Source organism: Lathyrus oleraceus, chromosome 6 (genome assembly GCF_024323335.1).
Source record: "Lathyrus oleraceus cultivar Zhongwan6 chromosome 6, CAAS_Psat_ZW6_1.0, whole genome shotgun sequence".
Taxonomy (NCBI): Eukaryota; Viridiplantae; Streptophyta; class Magnoliopsida; order Fabales; family Fabaceae; genus Lathyrus; species Lathyrus oleraceus.
Window position 1 is genome coordinate 388,403,337 of NC_066584.1, and position 17,374 is coordinate 388,420,710.

General features: G+C 35.9%; 2 protein-coding genes across 3 annotated transcripts; both read right to left on the reverse strand.

Annotated features, from left to right (window-relative positions):
- Window positions 1-415: 415 nt before the first annotated feature.
- On the reverse strand, window positions 416-13,372 carry LOC127098272 (probable aspartyl aminopeptidase). Of its 2 annotated transcripts, XM_051036812.1 has the most exons (9): window positions 13,027-13,372; window positions 12,812-12,947; window positions 11,967-12,239; window positions 11,126-11,273; window positions 9,120-9,359; window positions 2,931-3,063; window positions 2,014-2,190; window positions 1,680-1,797; window positions 416-774 (listed from the first exon to the last, which is right to left on the reverse strand). In XM_051036812.1, exons 1-8 carry the CDS (start codon window positions 13,298-13,300, stop codon window positions 1,793-1,795), a joined length of 1,386 nt encoding a protein of 461 aa, XP_050892769.1. In that variant the 5' UTR covers window positions 13,301-13,372; the 3' UTR covers window positions 416-774; window positions 1,680-1,792. The 2 variants fall into 2 exon arrangements, with proteins under 2 accessions (XP_050892769.1, XP_050892770.1); XM_051036813.1 differs by lacking the exons at window positions 416-774; window positions 1,680-1,797 and having other exon boundaries at window positions 2,041-2,190; window positions 2,931-3,053.
- Window positions 13,373-13,458: 86 nt separating this feature from the next.
- On the reverse strand, window positions 13,459-16,031 carry LOC127098273 (lysine histidine transporter-like 6). The gene is made up of 8 exons (XM_051036814.1): window positions 15,964-16,031; window positions 15,693-15,832; window positions 15,149-15,532; window positions 14,528-14,921; window positions 14,210-14,315; window positions 13,969-14,060; window positions 13,790-13,858; window positions 13,459-13,705 (listed from the first exon to the last, which is right to left on the reverse strand). The coding sequence occupies exons 1-8, from the start codon at window positions 15,982-15,984 to the stop codon at window positions 13,607-13,609; spliced, it is 1,305 nt and encodes a 434-aa protein (XP_050892771.1). The 5' UTR covers window positions 15,985-16,031; the 3' UTR covers window positions 13,459-13,606.
- Window positions 16,032-17,374: the final 1,343 nt, after the last annotated feature.

The window sequence follows — 17,374 nt, forward strand, 5'->3', positions numbered from 1 at the left end:
TACAATTTTTTTTATTTTTCTAAAAAAACTACACTTGTTTTTATAAAATTTTCAATAAAATATTTTTTATTTTTCTTAATTAGAAATATTTTTTAATTTCCATTTTTCTTATTCTCAATAATTCTTCTTCTTTTTATAAAAAAAGTTATTTATATAATTAAAGAAGTTTATAAAAGAAAATTGGTTATGAACCAGTTTTAAATTGAATTAGAATTGTTTGATTTAAATGGTTCAGTTCATTACCTATTCAAGAAGTTCAGTTATTTTATGATGCAATGCAATTCAGTTTAGTAATATAATTTGGTTAATCAAATTTTTGCACACCCCTAAAGACTACGCCATGTGCATTTTTAGGTTTAATAAGGGTGGCTCTTCCCTACTAAGGATGCGAACAGCAACCCCTACAAAAACAATGTAACCAAATAAAACCATAATACTGATTATTATTAATGTATTAACAATGTGTCTTCTGAGCAAAATAGAAAGGGCCTGAACTCAGTCATATATGTAAAACAAAACTCTAGCATAATCAAACTAAATGCTAGGCAAGAAAGTTCATGTGCTAATCTAAACCAATTGCAAAACCAATGTCCAGTTCTGATTCCACTATCACCACTTCTCATCAAACACAACTAGGGTACCATACACATACTCAGCAACACAGCTCAGCCATCCACAGTCAGCATCTTGTCTATGTTGGAAAAGTTTTGATAGAAAGCTTTGAAATGCTTGTAAGCAATGTCTATATCTTCCTTCCCACATATTTCTCTTATACTGCAAACCAAGTACAAGCAGACTCAGACAACTCATATTACATACTCTTGGAATGAGTCAGGGATGAATTGGAGCAATAAAGTAATAACATTTGCTTATTTTTCAGAATGATCTTTCTTTTAACAAGAATGATTTCAATTAGACAAAGAGACAAAATTAATGGGAAAAACATCTGTTATACTTAATACACAGAAAAGGACAGCTGACACATAATTTTAAAAGATAAAATCAAATCTGTTATAAATAACAAATGTTGAAAACTGATGTTTTTTTCTTCACTCATTTCCCAGATACAATATATGGTAAGTTGACTTTTATCTTTCAGACACTTAGGCTCTGTTTGGCAAGCCCACATTTTGAACTTATAGCTTATGACATATAGCTTATAAGCTTATATCTTTAAAAAAAGTTCATTTGGTAACTATCATTTTCTCACGAGCTTATAGCTTGTTCCTACTGACTTATAACCTTCTTTGATAAGATAATTCAAGTAGCTTATAGCTTATTATTCTTTCTCCCAATTTACCCACGTTATCTTAATTGAAAAAAATAAATATTAATTTAACATATCTTTTTCATGCCATTTTACATGTATATATTAGTTCAACCGTTAATTTTACCAAACACTACAAATTCAATTAGCTAGCTTATTCTCTATAAGCTATCAACTAACTTATAAGCTATCAACTACCTTATAACCTATCAACTCATCTGCTATAAGCTAGCTTATCAGCTATCCTCTATATATTTTCCAAACAAAGTTTTAATGTGTAAGAACCAACTCCTAGACATGGTTATAACTTATATACCTTTTCAGTATCAAGGCTGGATATATGACAAGGTTTCACAAGCGGTTTTGAAATGATATAGGCAGTTATATTTTTTTTCCTAAAACTACTTGATACCTGTGCATTGAAAGTTGAGCAATTCCACAGTCAACAGTTCGGATGCCAACCCCAGAAGCGAGTATTGGACCTATGGTTGATCCACATCCCATATCATTTCTAACGACGAATTCCTACAGTGTGAAGACAAAATATAATATTCAGATGCGTCAATTAACTGATATAACGAGCATAAATAACACTTTTACATTCTCTTTCATCTATTGCAAAAGATTATTTTGAAAAGCTACCCATAGTAACTTCAAAAAAAAGTTGAAGAATCTTTGTCGAACATTCCATTTAAATAAATAATTTGCGTTAAACAAAATGAAATAATAGAGAGGAATTGCCTGAGTTGGAAGGTTATGGATTTTCCCAACTTCTTTGAAAAGAAAAGATGTGATTCCACTTGTAGCATAGCGCTGGTTTGCATTATGCTTAATAACCAGTCCTTTCTGCAACTCTGGTCTGTGGTGTTCTTCATGTTTATCTGAAAAATTTGGATGAACTCCATGGGCCATATCTGCAGACACTGTTAGGAACAGAATCCAAAAGGTAATTTAGCGGGGTCCCTTTTAGAATGTTATGTAAGACAACAAATTATGGACATCAAATTTACTAATGCTCATATGACAAAATAAAAATCGCTATTTTCCATATACTCAGTTATCCTAAATAGAAGTATTGAACTGTAATATATTTTTGAAATCTAATTAATGACAAACTCTCCGTGTTGCCAAACAAAATCATCAACATGTTTTCATGAAATCCTTACACAAATTCAGTATAAGCTTCTTTCCATTTTTTAAATTAAAAATTTTGGTTTGAACCCAAAATTTAAATTGGCATCCTAATAGAACTAGTAAACAGAAGAGAGTTTCAAAAACAAAATTAATAAATAAATATCAGGGTTTTTTCCTTAGCCACACCCTTAATAAAATATAAGTCTTGCAACGATTGGTCGCCGTTGCAGAAACTGAAACAGCTTATGGGACTTCTTTTATCAATTTCAGCCATTATTTTAAACCCTGCACTCTCTCCTTTCTTACTTAATACATTAATTTTATAAACTCTACCCAAAAAGTTCCAAGCCCAAATCAATAATCTAAGCCTACCACTCTAATTAGCAATGCTAGTTGACCTACTACTAATTTACGAACAAAAGATTGACAACCGAATTTGGCAATCAACCCATATAATATTGGAATTACACTCATGGTGTCAACCCTTATGTTCATGCATTTGTCACAAATTTGCAAGAGGAGGATATACCAAGAAATGATTGGCGAATAGTTCGCTCAAAAGAGCCTTCACCAACGTAGTTATTTGCCAAGCTCGCAACTATACGTCTCATGGCCTGAAACATGGTGGGTGCACCAGCTCCTTGAGCAGAATCTGAACCCACCTAAATAAAAGTAGTTAGATGTAGGATTGAGAAATCCACAGAAAAATATCATTACAAAGATGCAATATACCAACATGTGAGCAGGATATATCATAAAAGAATTAATTTGATTTATTGTGAGTGTAAGGAATCCCACAATACCAATGATTGATATGATGTTATTTCCATCAATTTGAAAGAATGTTTTATTGCAATGGTTTAATGATGTAGTCTTTCTTGTACATTGTTAATGAATATAATAATAATAATAACAAGATATTTACCAAATATAAAGCAACTATTGTGAGAACAACAATTGACAATATAGAGGATTTTCCGATAAATTATAAGTGTGCGCCGATTTCAACTTTGAGCTCACATCTTTTGATCTTTAAAATAAAGTATGAGGAATATAACAAATAAATGCTAGTGTAAATAAAAAAATTAGAGCATACACATTACCAATAATGTTAACTAGAATGTCCTGAGTGTGACATATGATAAAAGATAAGCTCAAACTTAAAGGAAAATTTTATCACAAACCACTTAAGAAAAACTATTGGTCAAACTATCAACAAAGATGCAAGGGAAGTTATTATCTTTGGATCTATTACACCACATACCTTTATAGCATCGTTTGATACATGCAATCAGCCCCTCCTAATGAGGCGATTATTATAGTTGTATCAAATATAGAACAATTATAAAGCTTTTCTTCCCAAAGGATGCGTGTATACGTTCATGATAGAGTATCATAAGAGAGAGAAAGAATAATATTCTATTTTCATGATAAGAATGAATACAGTGGCTCTTTATATATAGAGCAGCTAGCACTAACCGAATACAGCTGGCACAGTATACACCACTAACTACTATATACTCTATTAGTCCCCCTTAGAAACTGAGGGTACAGCAAGCAGACTATGTTTGTTGAACACTCTCAGTTTATCCCTTAGAGGAAGAAACTTGGTTGCTGAAAGTGGCTTGGTTAAAGCATCTGCCCATTGATCCATAGCTGGCACATGTTCAACAATGAGGCTTTTGGACAATACCTTTTCCCTCACAAAAAATATATCAAGCTCCATATGTTTTGTCCTATTATGCAGAACAGGATTATGTGCAAGAGTGACTGTGCTGAGATTGTCACAGAGAAGTTTGGGAATGGAGATTTTGCAGTGAAGCTCAAGAAGAAGGGACTGCACCTATAGGATTTCTAAAGCAAGCTGGGCCATACTCCTGTATTCAGCCTCAGCACTAGACCTAGCCACCAATTGTTGCTTCTTAGACCACCATGAAATCAAATTAGGGCCTAGGAACACACAGGCTCCTGAAGTAGAGCGCCTGTCATCAGGGTCTGATGCCCAATCAGCATCACAGAACCCAAGCAAAGATAGAGGTTGATGAGCAGGAGCAGGCTGAATGAGTAATCCATGATGTAGAGTACCACTTAGGTATCTCAAAATCCTTTTAACTGCCTTCCAATGTTCTTCCAAAGGATGAGATAAAAACTGGCAAACCTTGTTTACAGAAAATGAGAGTTCAGGTCTGGTAATAGTGGCATACTGAAGTGCCCCCACAACGGACCTGAACTGAGTTGGATCTGGAATAGCAGCAGAGCCAACTTTTGACAGTTTACTTGTAGATACCATAGGAGTAGGCATACTATTTTCATTGAGCATGTTAACCTTAGCAAGCAAATCAGTTAAGTATTTAGCTTGAGAAAGAAAGAGTGAACCATTAGCCAAATGAGTAACTTCTATGCCAAGAAAATACTCCAATTTTCCCAACTGTTTCAGAGAAAAATCAGTATTTAATTTGCTGATCAGCTTGGTAATGAAAGGGGCAGAATTACCAGTGATGATAATATCATCAACATAGACCAATACCATTATAGTTAAGTTTGCAGTATGAAGCAGGAATAGGCTAGGATCACATTTGCTGGCATGAAAACCATGTTGCAGTAAAGAGCTCTTAGCTTGTCAAACCAGGCTCTAGGAGCCTGCTTTAGCCCATAAATAGCCCTGTTCAGCTTGCATACAAGACTCTTGTCAGGAGCTTCAAAATCAGGAGGTTGCTGCATATATACCTCTTCCTCAAGGGTGCCATTCAGGAAGGCATTGTTCACATCAATTTGCTGGATAGGCCACTTGTGTGTCACTGCAAGAGATAAGACAGTTCTGACAGTAACCTGTTTAACAACAGGTGAAAAAGTTTCTGTAAAATCAGTACCAGCCTGCTGATGGAAGCCTTTAGCCACCAACCTGGCCTTATACTTATTGATGGAACCATCAGGGTTCTCCTTAACCCTGAATACCCACTTGCAGCCAATTGGCTTCCTAGAAACAGATGGTGACACCAAGGTCCAAGTCTGATTCTTCAACAGGGCCTGATATTCATCTTTCATGGCCTGAAACCAATGGGGAGAGGCCAAAGCCTGACCAACAGTAGTAGGTTCCACATGAGTGAGTAAAAGGGTGGGGTGAAGTCTAGGTTTTATAATGCCACTTTTGGCTCTAGTTTGCATGGAATGAGTATTATGGGGATGAATAAAGGTTGGATGGGGGGCTGGTTCAGGGCTGGAATGAGCAACAGATTCAGGACTAGAAGAAGGAGAGATAGTACTAGCCTCTGCAATATCAGAGGTGAGAGGAGTGAGAGATGCAGGAGTGATAGGTGAGGTGATGGGATTAGGGGAGGCCAAAGATGTATTGCTGGGAGCAGGAGAGGTAATGCTGGAAGGTGGTCTGATAGGAGAATTGAGAGCATGCCCAGGAGTAGACATAGAACTGCTGCCAGAAGCAGTAGTGGTAGCAGGGATAGAAATAACTTGATGGAGAGGAGCTACAAAAAGAGGACCTGCTGGTATAGACCAGGCAGAAGTGGGAGGAGAAGATGTGGTAGCAGCAGGAGAAGTTGAAGGAAATAGAGAAGCATAAGGAAATCGTGTCTCATGAAACAAAACATCCTTAGAGATGTAGATACGACCAGTGGCTGCAAGACACTTATAGCCCTTATGGTTAGTGGAGTAGCCAAGAAATATGCACTCTTGGGATCTATAGTCCAATTTATGAGTGTTATAGGGGCGAAGAAAAGGAAAACAGGCACAACCAAAGACTCTAAGATGAGAGTAATCTGGAGTTTTGTGAAGAAGCTTGAAATAAGGAGATTGGTGGGCAAGAGATACACTAGGCAGCCTATTGATTAAATAAGCAGCTGTAACAAAGGCATGGTCCCAAAATTTGAGTGGTAAATGAGAGTGAGCTAATAGAGTCAGGCCTGTTTCTACAATGTGACGATGTTTTCTTTCAACTAAACTGTTCTGGTGATGAGCATGAGGGCATGTAAACCTATGAGAAATACCAAGATCAGTGAGAAATTTGGTGAGAGGTCTAAACTCACCACCTCCATCACTCTGCACAACCTTAATTTTACAGTTAAACTGAAGCTCAACCATGGTTTTAAACTGAACAAACTGAGTAAAGGTATCAGACTTGAGTCTCAAGGAAAAAACCCAAACAAACCTAGAAAAGGCATCTACACATGTCAAAAAATAGGAGTAACCCCCTGATGACTGTATGGGAGCTGGTCCCCACAAGTCACACACAACTAACTCAAAGGATTGTGTATAAACAGTGGTGGATAGAGAGGTAGGCAGTCTATGGGATTTCCCTAGACAACAGGCAGTACATAGTTCAGTTAGGGACCTAGAAGGGAGAGGAATGTGACAAGTTTTAAGCACTTCAGCAAGAGCTTGATAATGAGGATGACCAAGTCTTGTGTGCCATAAAGCATACTTGCTGTTAGACATAATATTAGGAGTAGGAGCAGAACTAGCACAAGTAGTAGAATGAACAAGAGGTGAAGTAACACAAGAAGAGTCAATTTTATTGATTGGAATAGCAGTAGTACAAGCAGGAATAGCAGCACTGTTGGCTGTAGAATGCAGTAAAGTATTACAAGATGTACTAGGACTATAAGAATTTGATCCTAAAACAGCACTAGAGTTGAGACTAGAGGGAGGCTTGGGCACTTGAGAAGAGAGATTTTGGAACTTGTATAGACCATCAGCTCCTACAACTCCACGAAGAAGCACCTCAGAAGAAGCCTGAGATTTAACAAGGCAAAAATAAGGATGAAATTCAAAGAAAACTTGGTTATCTTGGGCAAATTTACTGACACTAATCAAATTCTTGGTGATATGAGGAACAAGAAGTAAATTGTGAAGGGTGAGAGGTGTGTGAGGAAAGGTAGGGGAGGTAAAATTCATGGAACCTATAGAGTTGATATACAAACCTTGGCCATTCCCCATGTAAACTTGCTCAGAACCAGTCACAGAGTGAGCATCAGACACATTAGAAGAGTCAGATGTAACATGATGTGACGCACCTGAATCAGGATACCACCACTGGTTATTGAAGTTAGGATCTGCACTTGCCATAAACGCTTGTGGGAGAGAAGGTGTGGATGCAGCTGGTCTAGGCGCAGCATAGCCAAAAGATGGTGCATACACTTGACGAGTGTTCATCAGGAATGGATTGAAGGGAGCACGGGGAGGTGGAAACTACATAGACGGAGATTGCGAATACCTGTGATAGCATATTGAAGCGTCATGGCCAGTTTTGTGACAGATCTGACATTGAGGCTTACCAAAACGGCCACCGCCACGACCAAAACGACCGCCACCACGTCCAGATCGGCCTCCTCTGGTGTTGTAATTGTTGTTCTCAGCATGAGCGGTCACGTGACTAGTGCCAGTCGGAAAAGACTCTGTAGTAGGCGCCGAAGGTTCCACCGGAGAAGACGAGGTTGACGACGGAGCTTGCGTCAAATTAACAGACACCGGTTCCGTGAGAATCACTTTCCGATGCTTCTCCAAGCGAGATTCATGAGCAAGGAGACAGGATTCGAGTTCATCCAAAGAGCTGAGATCTTCCTTACTATTGACAGCGGCGACGATAGAATCGTACTCCTCAGGGAGTGCATCAAGAACGATTTTAATTAGGTTTCAAAGGGGAACAGAATCCCCAATTGAAATCAAGGACTCATTGATTTCACGCACGCGCATCATGAACGATTCAATTGCGAGATTACCTTTGGAAAGACGACGCAACTCCGAGCGAAGTTGACGTGCTTTCGTCGTGAGCAACGTGGAGAAGTAACGGTGAACTTCCGTCCATACCTGCCATGCGTGCGTACAATCAACAAGTTTCGGAAGCAGCGAATCGGAGATCGTGGAGAGGAGCCAGGTGGAGATGAGAGCATCTTGTTGCTCCCACTCAAGATACGCATCATTCACCTCACTGAGATTAGGATCGGAAGACGACGGCAATCGCTGAGGAATCACCGGTACTGTGACGAAGCGTTGAAGCTTGTGGCCACGAACAACACCATCAATTTGTTGTTTCCATTGCTTGAAATTTTTATCATCAAGCTTTACAGAGATCAGATTTGAAAGCTTGATGTGAGAGGAAGAAAAGGCGCCGTCGTTGCGAAACGGTGACGCCATGGGTGAAGGTCACTGGATCGGAAAAAAAGGAGCTCTAGATACCATGATAGAGTATCATAAGAGAGAGAAAGAATAATATTCTATTTTCATGATAAGAATGAATACAGTGGCTCTTTATATATAGAGCAGCTAGCACTAACCGAATACAGCTGGCACAGCATAGCTGGCACAGTATACACCACTAACTACTATATACTCTATTAGTTCATTGGCTCTAGACTTTTATATGGATTGAAACAATCACTCGCTCCTGGTTTGCTCATATGGTTGAGTGAGGGTGTTCTTATTTTTAGATTGAAGACACGCACTTATGATGATTACAATTCTTCTACTAGCAGACTAATGGCTGGCAAGATGATATATGTTGATAATATAGAGATAGCTGGAGTGATACCCTATTTTGTCTTACGTGCCTTGCATTTAGAGAGACATTTATTTGGTGCTTTTGACGAACCACAGGCATTCCGATTCAATTTAGAACAATTTCCAGTATACATAATTTATTGTTACTGGAATAAAAATCGTGCATCTATAAAACAAAATGCATACAAATTAAAAAGAACAAAAGTACCTCTTCATTGTCAAATAGAGCAACCATCCGAATTGCATGTTCACTTGCTAAGTCACCAGGACATCCACTCGAGTCAATAAGTGCCCTTAATGCACAATAACTTGAAGCCAGATTATCTAATCTTCCAGAATATATGAATTCATTGTTTCCACCACCAAGGCAGCTAGGTTGAGTATCACAAACATTCAGTTCAATACTCACTATGTCATCAATTTCACATTTCAACTCCTCTGATAATATCTGAAAATTAAAGCCAAGGGCTATTATAGAGAATAGTAAGCATTAAGCAAAAGTTAAGTAAGCTAAATTCAAATTCCATTTTAGTATGGCACATGGTACCCGTTTCAATCGCTAAAACACAAAGAGATCGATCAATTTGACTTGGTAGCTTTTTCGGATATCCAGCATAATAAACATGGCTATCTTATATAAAATTGGCCATGTGCGCCACGTACACATGAATTCATGTTTCATCATTGCATCTTGCCTAGATCAGTGGTAGTTACTCTGGAGGTATTAATTCCACATAATGCTCTTTGCTACCTCTTTTATTATTTGTTTACAACTCTGTCTAAATCATTTAAGTCCATTTAATATACTCTTTTATATAAAACATGAAAGCAATTAAGAGAAATATCAGTCAAAAGTCCCTACCCTCAATGCAATAACCCCTTTCTACGCCCGAATATTTACAGCCCATCTTCCAGCATATTTGTGTGCATCTCAAAATCAAATATCTAATAAATATGTCCTACCCACAGTGGATTATTAAATTGCAATGGGCTTAAAATATGTATAAAGGAAAATGCTACGACACTGGATAAGAAAATCACAGTTTTTTTGGTGGGAAACTGTAGGTTTTGAAATGAGTAATACATTGAATATTGTAATTTCCAATAAATAATAGTAACTTTCTAAGTCTTGATTTCTTAACCGCTACCCTTCCTAAGACCCAGGTTAGCATCACTCAATATATAAAATTTAAGTTGTCTACAGTCTTGAGACTACTAAATCACAAGTACAAGAACTGTGATTTGACAGGTCCTAATGTTTCATTTACCATCATCAATATCAATGTTACTGATTTCGTATGGCTGACTAATTAATTACAAAAAGGAAATAATCTAATAGTATTAAATGTTAGTTGATAAAATCTAAAAACATGGGGGAGGCCGTGACACCTATGTGCCTCCCCCTCCTCCGCTCATGCGGCCATGGCTGATATTTGACAGTACTGATCAATATCAACATCAACTCATGAATGTCCTGTGAAAACAGAACTCTACCCTATGCATACTGATATCTAGCCGTGGTCAATAAGACCTGAAGGGTAGGCAATAGAGTAATAGCACACAGAGTTATCTTTTACAAGTTCCCCTCCCTATAGTATCCTATGACACAGGACAGTAAAAACATGGGGGAGGCAGTGGCACCTATGTGCCTCCCCCTCCCTCCGTTCATGCGGCCATGGCTGATATTTGACAACACTGATCAATATCAACTCATGAACGTCCTGTGAAAACAGAACACCACCCTATAGTAGCATACTGATATCTAGCTGTGGTCAAGACCTGAAGGGTAGGCAAACCAGTAATAGCACAGAGTTATTTTTTACAAGTTTCCCCAACATTGCCATGGCAGGCTTTGAATGATGTTTCTTTGACTTCCCTTCGAAGATATCTATCCAGTATTATAATAGAACTATAGTTGTGGAAAACAGTGAATTTGATTTTAATTTTCTTTCTTCTGCTCACTATACTAGGAATAAAGAATGGGAAACAAACAAGAGAACAATAGTTGTGGATGGAATTGTCTTTTTAAAATAAATGTTTGTAAATTTTTATTGATATGCATTGTTTACTTTCTTGTGACGGTTACAATAGTAATATTCAAAAGAAGCACAATTAGTTTGAATCCATGAACACGAAAAATTGTTCAAAGTTCATACCTTTCAAGAGTACTTCAAATTCAAACTTAACCCAAAATAAGAAAAAAATATTACATACCTGCATAAGCAGTGGATGATGAGAAGCTTTGGATGACGAAGCAGCAGTCTTCTCTTTTGACTCTGAAGAAGTGTCCTCAAGTTTCATCGAGAGTAAAGGAAGAAGATGAGTCTCAAGATTTGGTTTGAAACCATCCTGGTTCACTGTACTAAACAATGAAACAAATATGAGACGGTGACAGAATCTGCTAGCCTGCACGCATGTCTTTGTGGCAGAGCATTAACATATAGTAAAGAAGTAATGAGCCAAAAAAACTAGGACCGCATAGAAAAATCCAGACATTTCCATCAATAATAGTACAGATGTTTGATAGAGATTGCTGATCATTAACTGAAAATACTTATGCAAACAAGAGACAGATGATATTATTGAAAAATCAGATTTTGCTTCTCTAAAGTAATTAACCATTGATGATTAAATCAATGATTGTGTTACTTATACATGCATAACAAATCAAGATGAAGATGAAGAACTTATATAAATAAACTGAAAACAACTTAGAACTTATATAAAGTCAAATTGTTTTTGTATAAGCTATAGCCTATAAGTTGTTTTCACAAGCTAAGATGAAGAACTTATATAAATAAACTGAAAACAACTTATGGATGTCATTAGCAATTTCCATAGGCTCTCTCAAATAGTCACACAAGTGTTTATATTATTGGATAAACTTAAATAAGTCAATTCAAACAGGCTCTAAGTGCAACTAGGAGTTGTAATTGAAGTAAGAAAGACATAAGCATTAGTTAAGCTCTAATAAGTCTCAATCCAAAGAGGCCTAAGTGCAACTAGGAGTTGTAATTGAAGTAAGAAAGATTAAAACGAATTATATTAATAGTACCGGCTAAGATGAATGGCCAGAGTGGGAATACGCAAAATGGGTCTGTTGACTTTGACAAGCTTATGAAAAAAAGAATTATCACTTCTTCTAAGAATGACTCTCCCTGCAACACTCAAATCCCTATCAAACCAAGTATGCCATAATCCCCCTCCATAAGTCTGAACATTTACCATCATATAAGAAGACTTCAACGACGCCGTTTTTGGCTTCAGTTTCAGACATGGGCTATCCGTATGTGCCGCTATCGCATAAAAACCATTACCTACATCGTACCTTCAACAAAGAAGTTTCATTCCAATTCCATCATCAAATAATAATAACAAGAATGAGTAGGCAAGTTGGTCTTCAAAATTGTAAGCATTTGTCATAATAGTACTCTTTTTTACAAATTGTCAAATACATTCCCAAAATAGTAAAACATTCAAAATGACCATTCTGTTCATTTCTAACGTCAGAGACTATGATGTGCCACGTTATTAGTTAACCAGACATATCGCACCGCACGTTGATTTCACATCAATGTTAGTTCACTAAAGACTAATTTGCCTATGAAATTTAGGTCATCACATGGACAAATTTGGCGCGTTGACTAATTACTGGAAAATTAATCCTGACCTAAATTTCATTGACAAATTAGTCCCTAATATGATGGCATTGACATGGAATCTGCTTGGAGACTATTTTGACACACATTTTAAACTTTCAGGATGTACTTACAAATTCACAAATATTCTATAATATTTTGAGCAATGCTTACAATTTCGAGACCGAATTTACATATTCACTCAAAAAATAATTTCATAAACGACACAAACAAATAGTAAAACGCAAAAAACTGAACTCACTTTTCTCCTACGGCGAAAGCAACCAAACAAGACATGTTGCGAGTGAAGAAGTAGCGTCCACCTGGTTTGAGGTTCCATTCTTCGTTCTCGTTAAGAAGGTGAAAACCGGCGGCGAGTAATTGTCGTTTTGCCTCCGCTGCGCAGGAAAAGGAAAAGTTAATATCGGCAGGATAGGGGTATTTCTGGAATTCTGATGAAAACAAGAACAAACCTACCTGTGGCGTGGAAATGCGTCCACGATTCGTTGAGATAATCAAGAAGGTCGTTTACAATGGAAGCAGATTCGGATTTATGAGACGTTGAATTGACGGAGCAGAAGCTACGTCGGCGAGTCAATGGTAGCGAATTTGGGAGATTTTGGTGGCGGAGAAATGATGACGAAGAATTGAGCTTGAGATTGAGTGATGGAGCACGAGAATGCAGAAGAATGTGCGGTCGAGTTATTGTTGCCATGGTTCTAACGCTCATAACAACCATGTCTTTGAGCATTAACTATATCTATTTGCATTTTTTATCTAATAGTTTAGCTATTGAAATTTCTGTTGACATTTCGTGCACAACTATCAATTTAGTGGGCTATATATCTATTTAAAATAGGGCATTTTATATAAATATCCATTTAAGAAGGACTAAAATTGCAATTAAAATTTAATAGTGTACACAATGCAATTCAACATTGTGCTACTTTATGAGAGTTTTTTTTTTTAAATTAATCATACAATAATTATGATTCATCATACTACAATAAGGTAAAGACATTGGATAAAGTTTGAGATAGTTGCAACATCATGTAGTTTATGTATAGAAACTATAAGTGGATGAATCAGCAATAATGTTCCTTAAGCCACCAACTGTGGATGCCACCATAATACACACACCTATGTAAATTGAACCCTGAAATGAAATTCACATAAATTGTATTATGATTTTGGTTTGTTAGATTTTAAAGAAAAGATGCTAATGTGAATTGATTATTACCCAATTGATGAACCAGTTGGTGCTGAATCTCTTTGGCTTCTTGATTATCAGCCACATTATGCTAGGAAGCTGAAACAATTAACAAACCAATAATTGTTTTTTTTTATAGAATTAATCCATTAAAGTTTGGCAATTTGAGATATAAGCATGGAGAAGTTGAGAAAACAAAATAGTCTTACAAAATATGCTGTTGGAGCAAAACCAAAACCACCAAAGAATCCAAGAAGATCTCCAAAGAAAGGAAAAGTGATTCCAAAGATTAATGTAAAAGCTGTAACATATCAACAAACTTTAGTAACATATCAAGACTTATCCTGAATAAAATAATTATCCCTCCCTTACTCTACAACTCGATGCGAGAATGCACAAACTTGCTATACAAAACATAGGTTAGTTTTGACTCGAATTTTGGCATCTTACCTACATAAGCAGATCGAGCTACAAGTCTAAGCGCTACACCAGGAGGGAAGTTCAATCTTTGCATCATCATCCTCTCAATCAAGTCAAAAACAGGCATAGCATAAACCTATAATATACTTTTGCTCCAACGATTAGAAAATAAAACTTTACACCTACTAGTATCTAGTTTCTGAAAACATTTTCTATTAGCATTTTTGTTTTCACTTTTAATCACATAATGGTCGAATTATTTTTTACGTTTTCAAATTTGTAAAACAGGTAAACATGTTTTTACCTATTTTCACAAATTTAAGGTATTGATTTTGCGCGAAAACCTACCTGGTAGCTACCAATAACATGGATGAATACCATCAAGTTAGCAGAGGCAATAAGCCATGAAGGTCTTTTTAGTGACATAAGTACATTATCATCAACATCTTGCCCAAAAGCCCAATATCCAATGATTGCAACCGGGAAATAACATATCGCATTGATGAAATAAGCGCAAATAGCACCTTTCCACATCGGTATCTTCGAAGGTTTCTCAGGTGTTGATGGAATCGTAGCCTGAATTTCGAGGGTCACTGCATGGCCCGCAAATGCAAATGAAATTTGACCAAGTGCATTGAAGACTCTGAACAACATATCAGTTTTGCTGATTTGCTTGTACGAATAACTGACATTGTCGATCCGACCTCTGGATAAGCAAGCCACCCAGGCTATAGTTGAATAGCTGCAATCAAAACACCACTATAGTCTGAGTCGTCTCAAGTTTTTGAAGACTATATGTAAGTTAGCACAGATATTTTGAATCTCTATTTAATTATTATAGTTTAATCCTGACTAATTTGAAACTCTGTGCGGTAGTTCATCTTACACGCTTTCAAAGACGACCTTGCTATAATAAATTATAAATACAATGTTTTTGAAGTGATAATCACATGTGAGATCTAGAAGTACCTTAATGACATCACAGCTGCGGCTAAAGAAACACCAGCAACAGAATTGAAATTAGGAAGCTGAGAAAGAAAAAAATGAATTCCACCAAAAATCATAATCCAATAAGACTGTTTGATTTGTGCACAATCGGTGCATGCTATCTCCACAAAACTCTTTAGACACTTTCCACCAACAACCATATACACAACATCACACCCAACTTGTACAATCAGTTGCTGAGGTAGAACAATCCATGCTCCAAGTTTTGGTCCAAAAGCATGTCTACCAAGATCAATATATCGATCGAAACGAGTTCCCGGAACACATTCGTGTAGCTGGATCATTTGCCACATTGTGTTTAAGGTCAGACACCATGACAGTAACAACATCAAGATCCCTGGACCCCTGAAGACAAAAGATACACATACTAAAAAACCCGATAAATTTAATTATTACATTGAACTTTGAAAACGACAAATAAATTACAAAAACGACAATTAAACGTTAACAAATTTGTCAAGTTGCCAAAATTTTTTTTTGGTTGAAAGTACTTCATTCAATTTACCATCCTAGATAGGCCATGGCATATGGCAAGCTGAGAACACCAGCACCTATCATGGCTGTCACCGTGTGGAAAGTCGAGTACCACCATTTGGCTCGACGGGCAGGGCCGTATTCCACCCCTTTTTGTTCTGATTGAGTTATCTGCAATCATGAAAAGTACAAATTAATCACATATTTGAATTGTGTTAACATTGTCAAAAACTAGTGCATGAAACCATGCAAAAGAAAATAAGATTATATACATAGTAACATACACACTAACTTGGAATTACCTTAGGAGGAGTGGAAACCATTTTAAGTCACTCAAGAAGATCAGAGAAAGAAAAGACCTTAGGATGTTGGAATCAAAGTGAAGTTCATCAGTTATATATATGTCTAACTTTGTAAGTAAAGGTTGATGTGTAACAAATATTTAATGCAACAATAATGATAATAATAATAGTAAAAATATTTATTTTATTTTTTATCAAATAGTTTATTGGTCAGAATACATCATATTAAATAGAATGTCACGGGTTCGAACTAGCGCCTCTGTATCTGATGTCCCTGCATAACTATTAACTGAGTTGGTTTAACGGACTAATAGTAAACATATTTATGCACCCTACCACTTGCTGTTTTTCTTGCCACTTGTGCTTTTGTTGTTGCTGATTAAACGTTAAAAGAGGTGACTAAGTTCAAAGAATAAGTTTCAAGGTGAGTTAAAACAACTTTTAAACCCAAAAAGTAAAGCAAGATTATCTTAGGAGTTGTTTTTCCATCACTAACTGATTCTGATTATATTTTACTCTAATCCAAACCATGCCTAGTTACAATGTAAGAAACCTGTAGAGTTTATAGTAGTATATATTTTGTCCCTACAAATATTTTTATGTTTTTAATTTTTCTATAAAAAAAATTGTATTTTAAATTTTATCCCTGTAAAATTGTCTACTTATTAAATATATCAATTTAAACATAACTTTTTTTTACAAAAACTACAATAATAATCAAGACTAGAAGTAAAATAAATAAATTATATTTTTAACTAAAAGTGAAAAATAATTTTTACAGAGAATAAAAATAAAAGGTAAATATATTTATAGATTAACCAACAACATATTTAAATCTATATTTCCTTAGGTGGAATCGGTAACAAGAATATTTTTTATGAAGGAACATAAATTAAGTTAATATTATTTTGGTGGTGTTGGGGACAATTGTTCATGTCAAAGAATCAAATTTGAGAAGATCATATAAATTAATTAATGTGTATGGTAAAGGATTACAAAGTCTTGAAGCTAATGAAAGGTTTCTTTTTTAATTTATGAAAGATGGAAACATTTTAGTGGTTAGGGAAAGGTATAATCTTTAATCATAATAGTTATTTGTTGTTTATCTTGGTAAATTAAGCCACTAAATTTTGGTTATTCATTAAATTCTGCCCCTGTTTAACTTAGTGGAGGGGAGCGAAAATATGCTTATATATCTCATTAATCTTTAATACATAATTGATAAAACTCATTTTGTTATTTTTAAATATAAGTAAAAGTTATATTTTTAATCTTAAATATAAATAAAATATTAATCAATATAAATTATTTATTTTTTGGTACAATTAATTGAATTACTTAAAAAAATATTTTTTTTGAAATAAAACTTTGACAAACATATATTTGACATAACATTCATACCACCGAATGA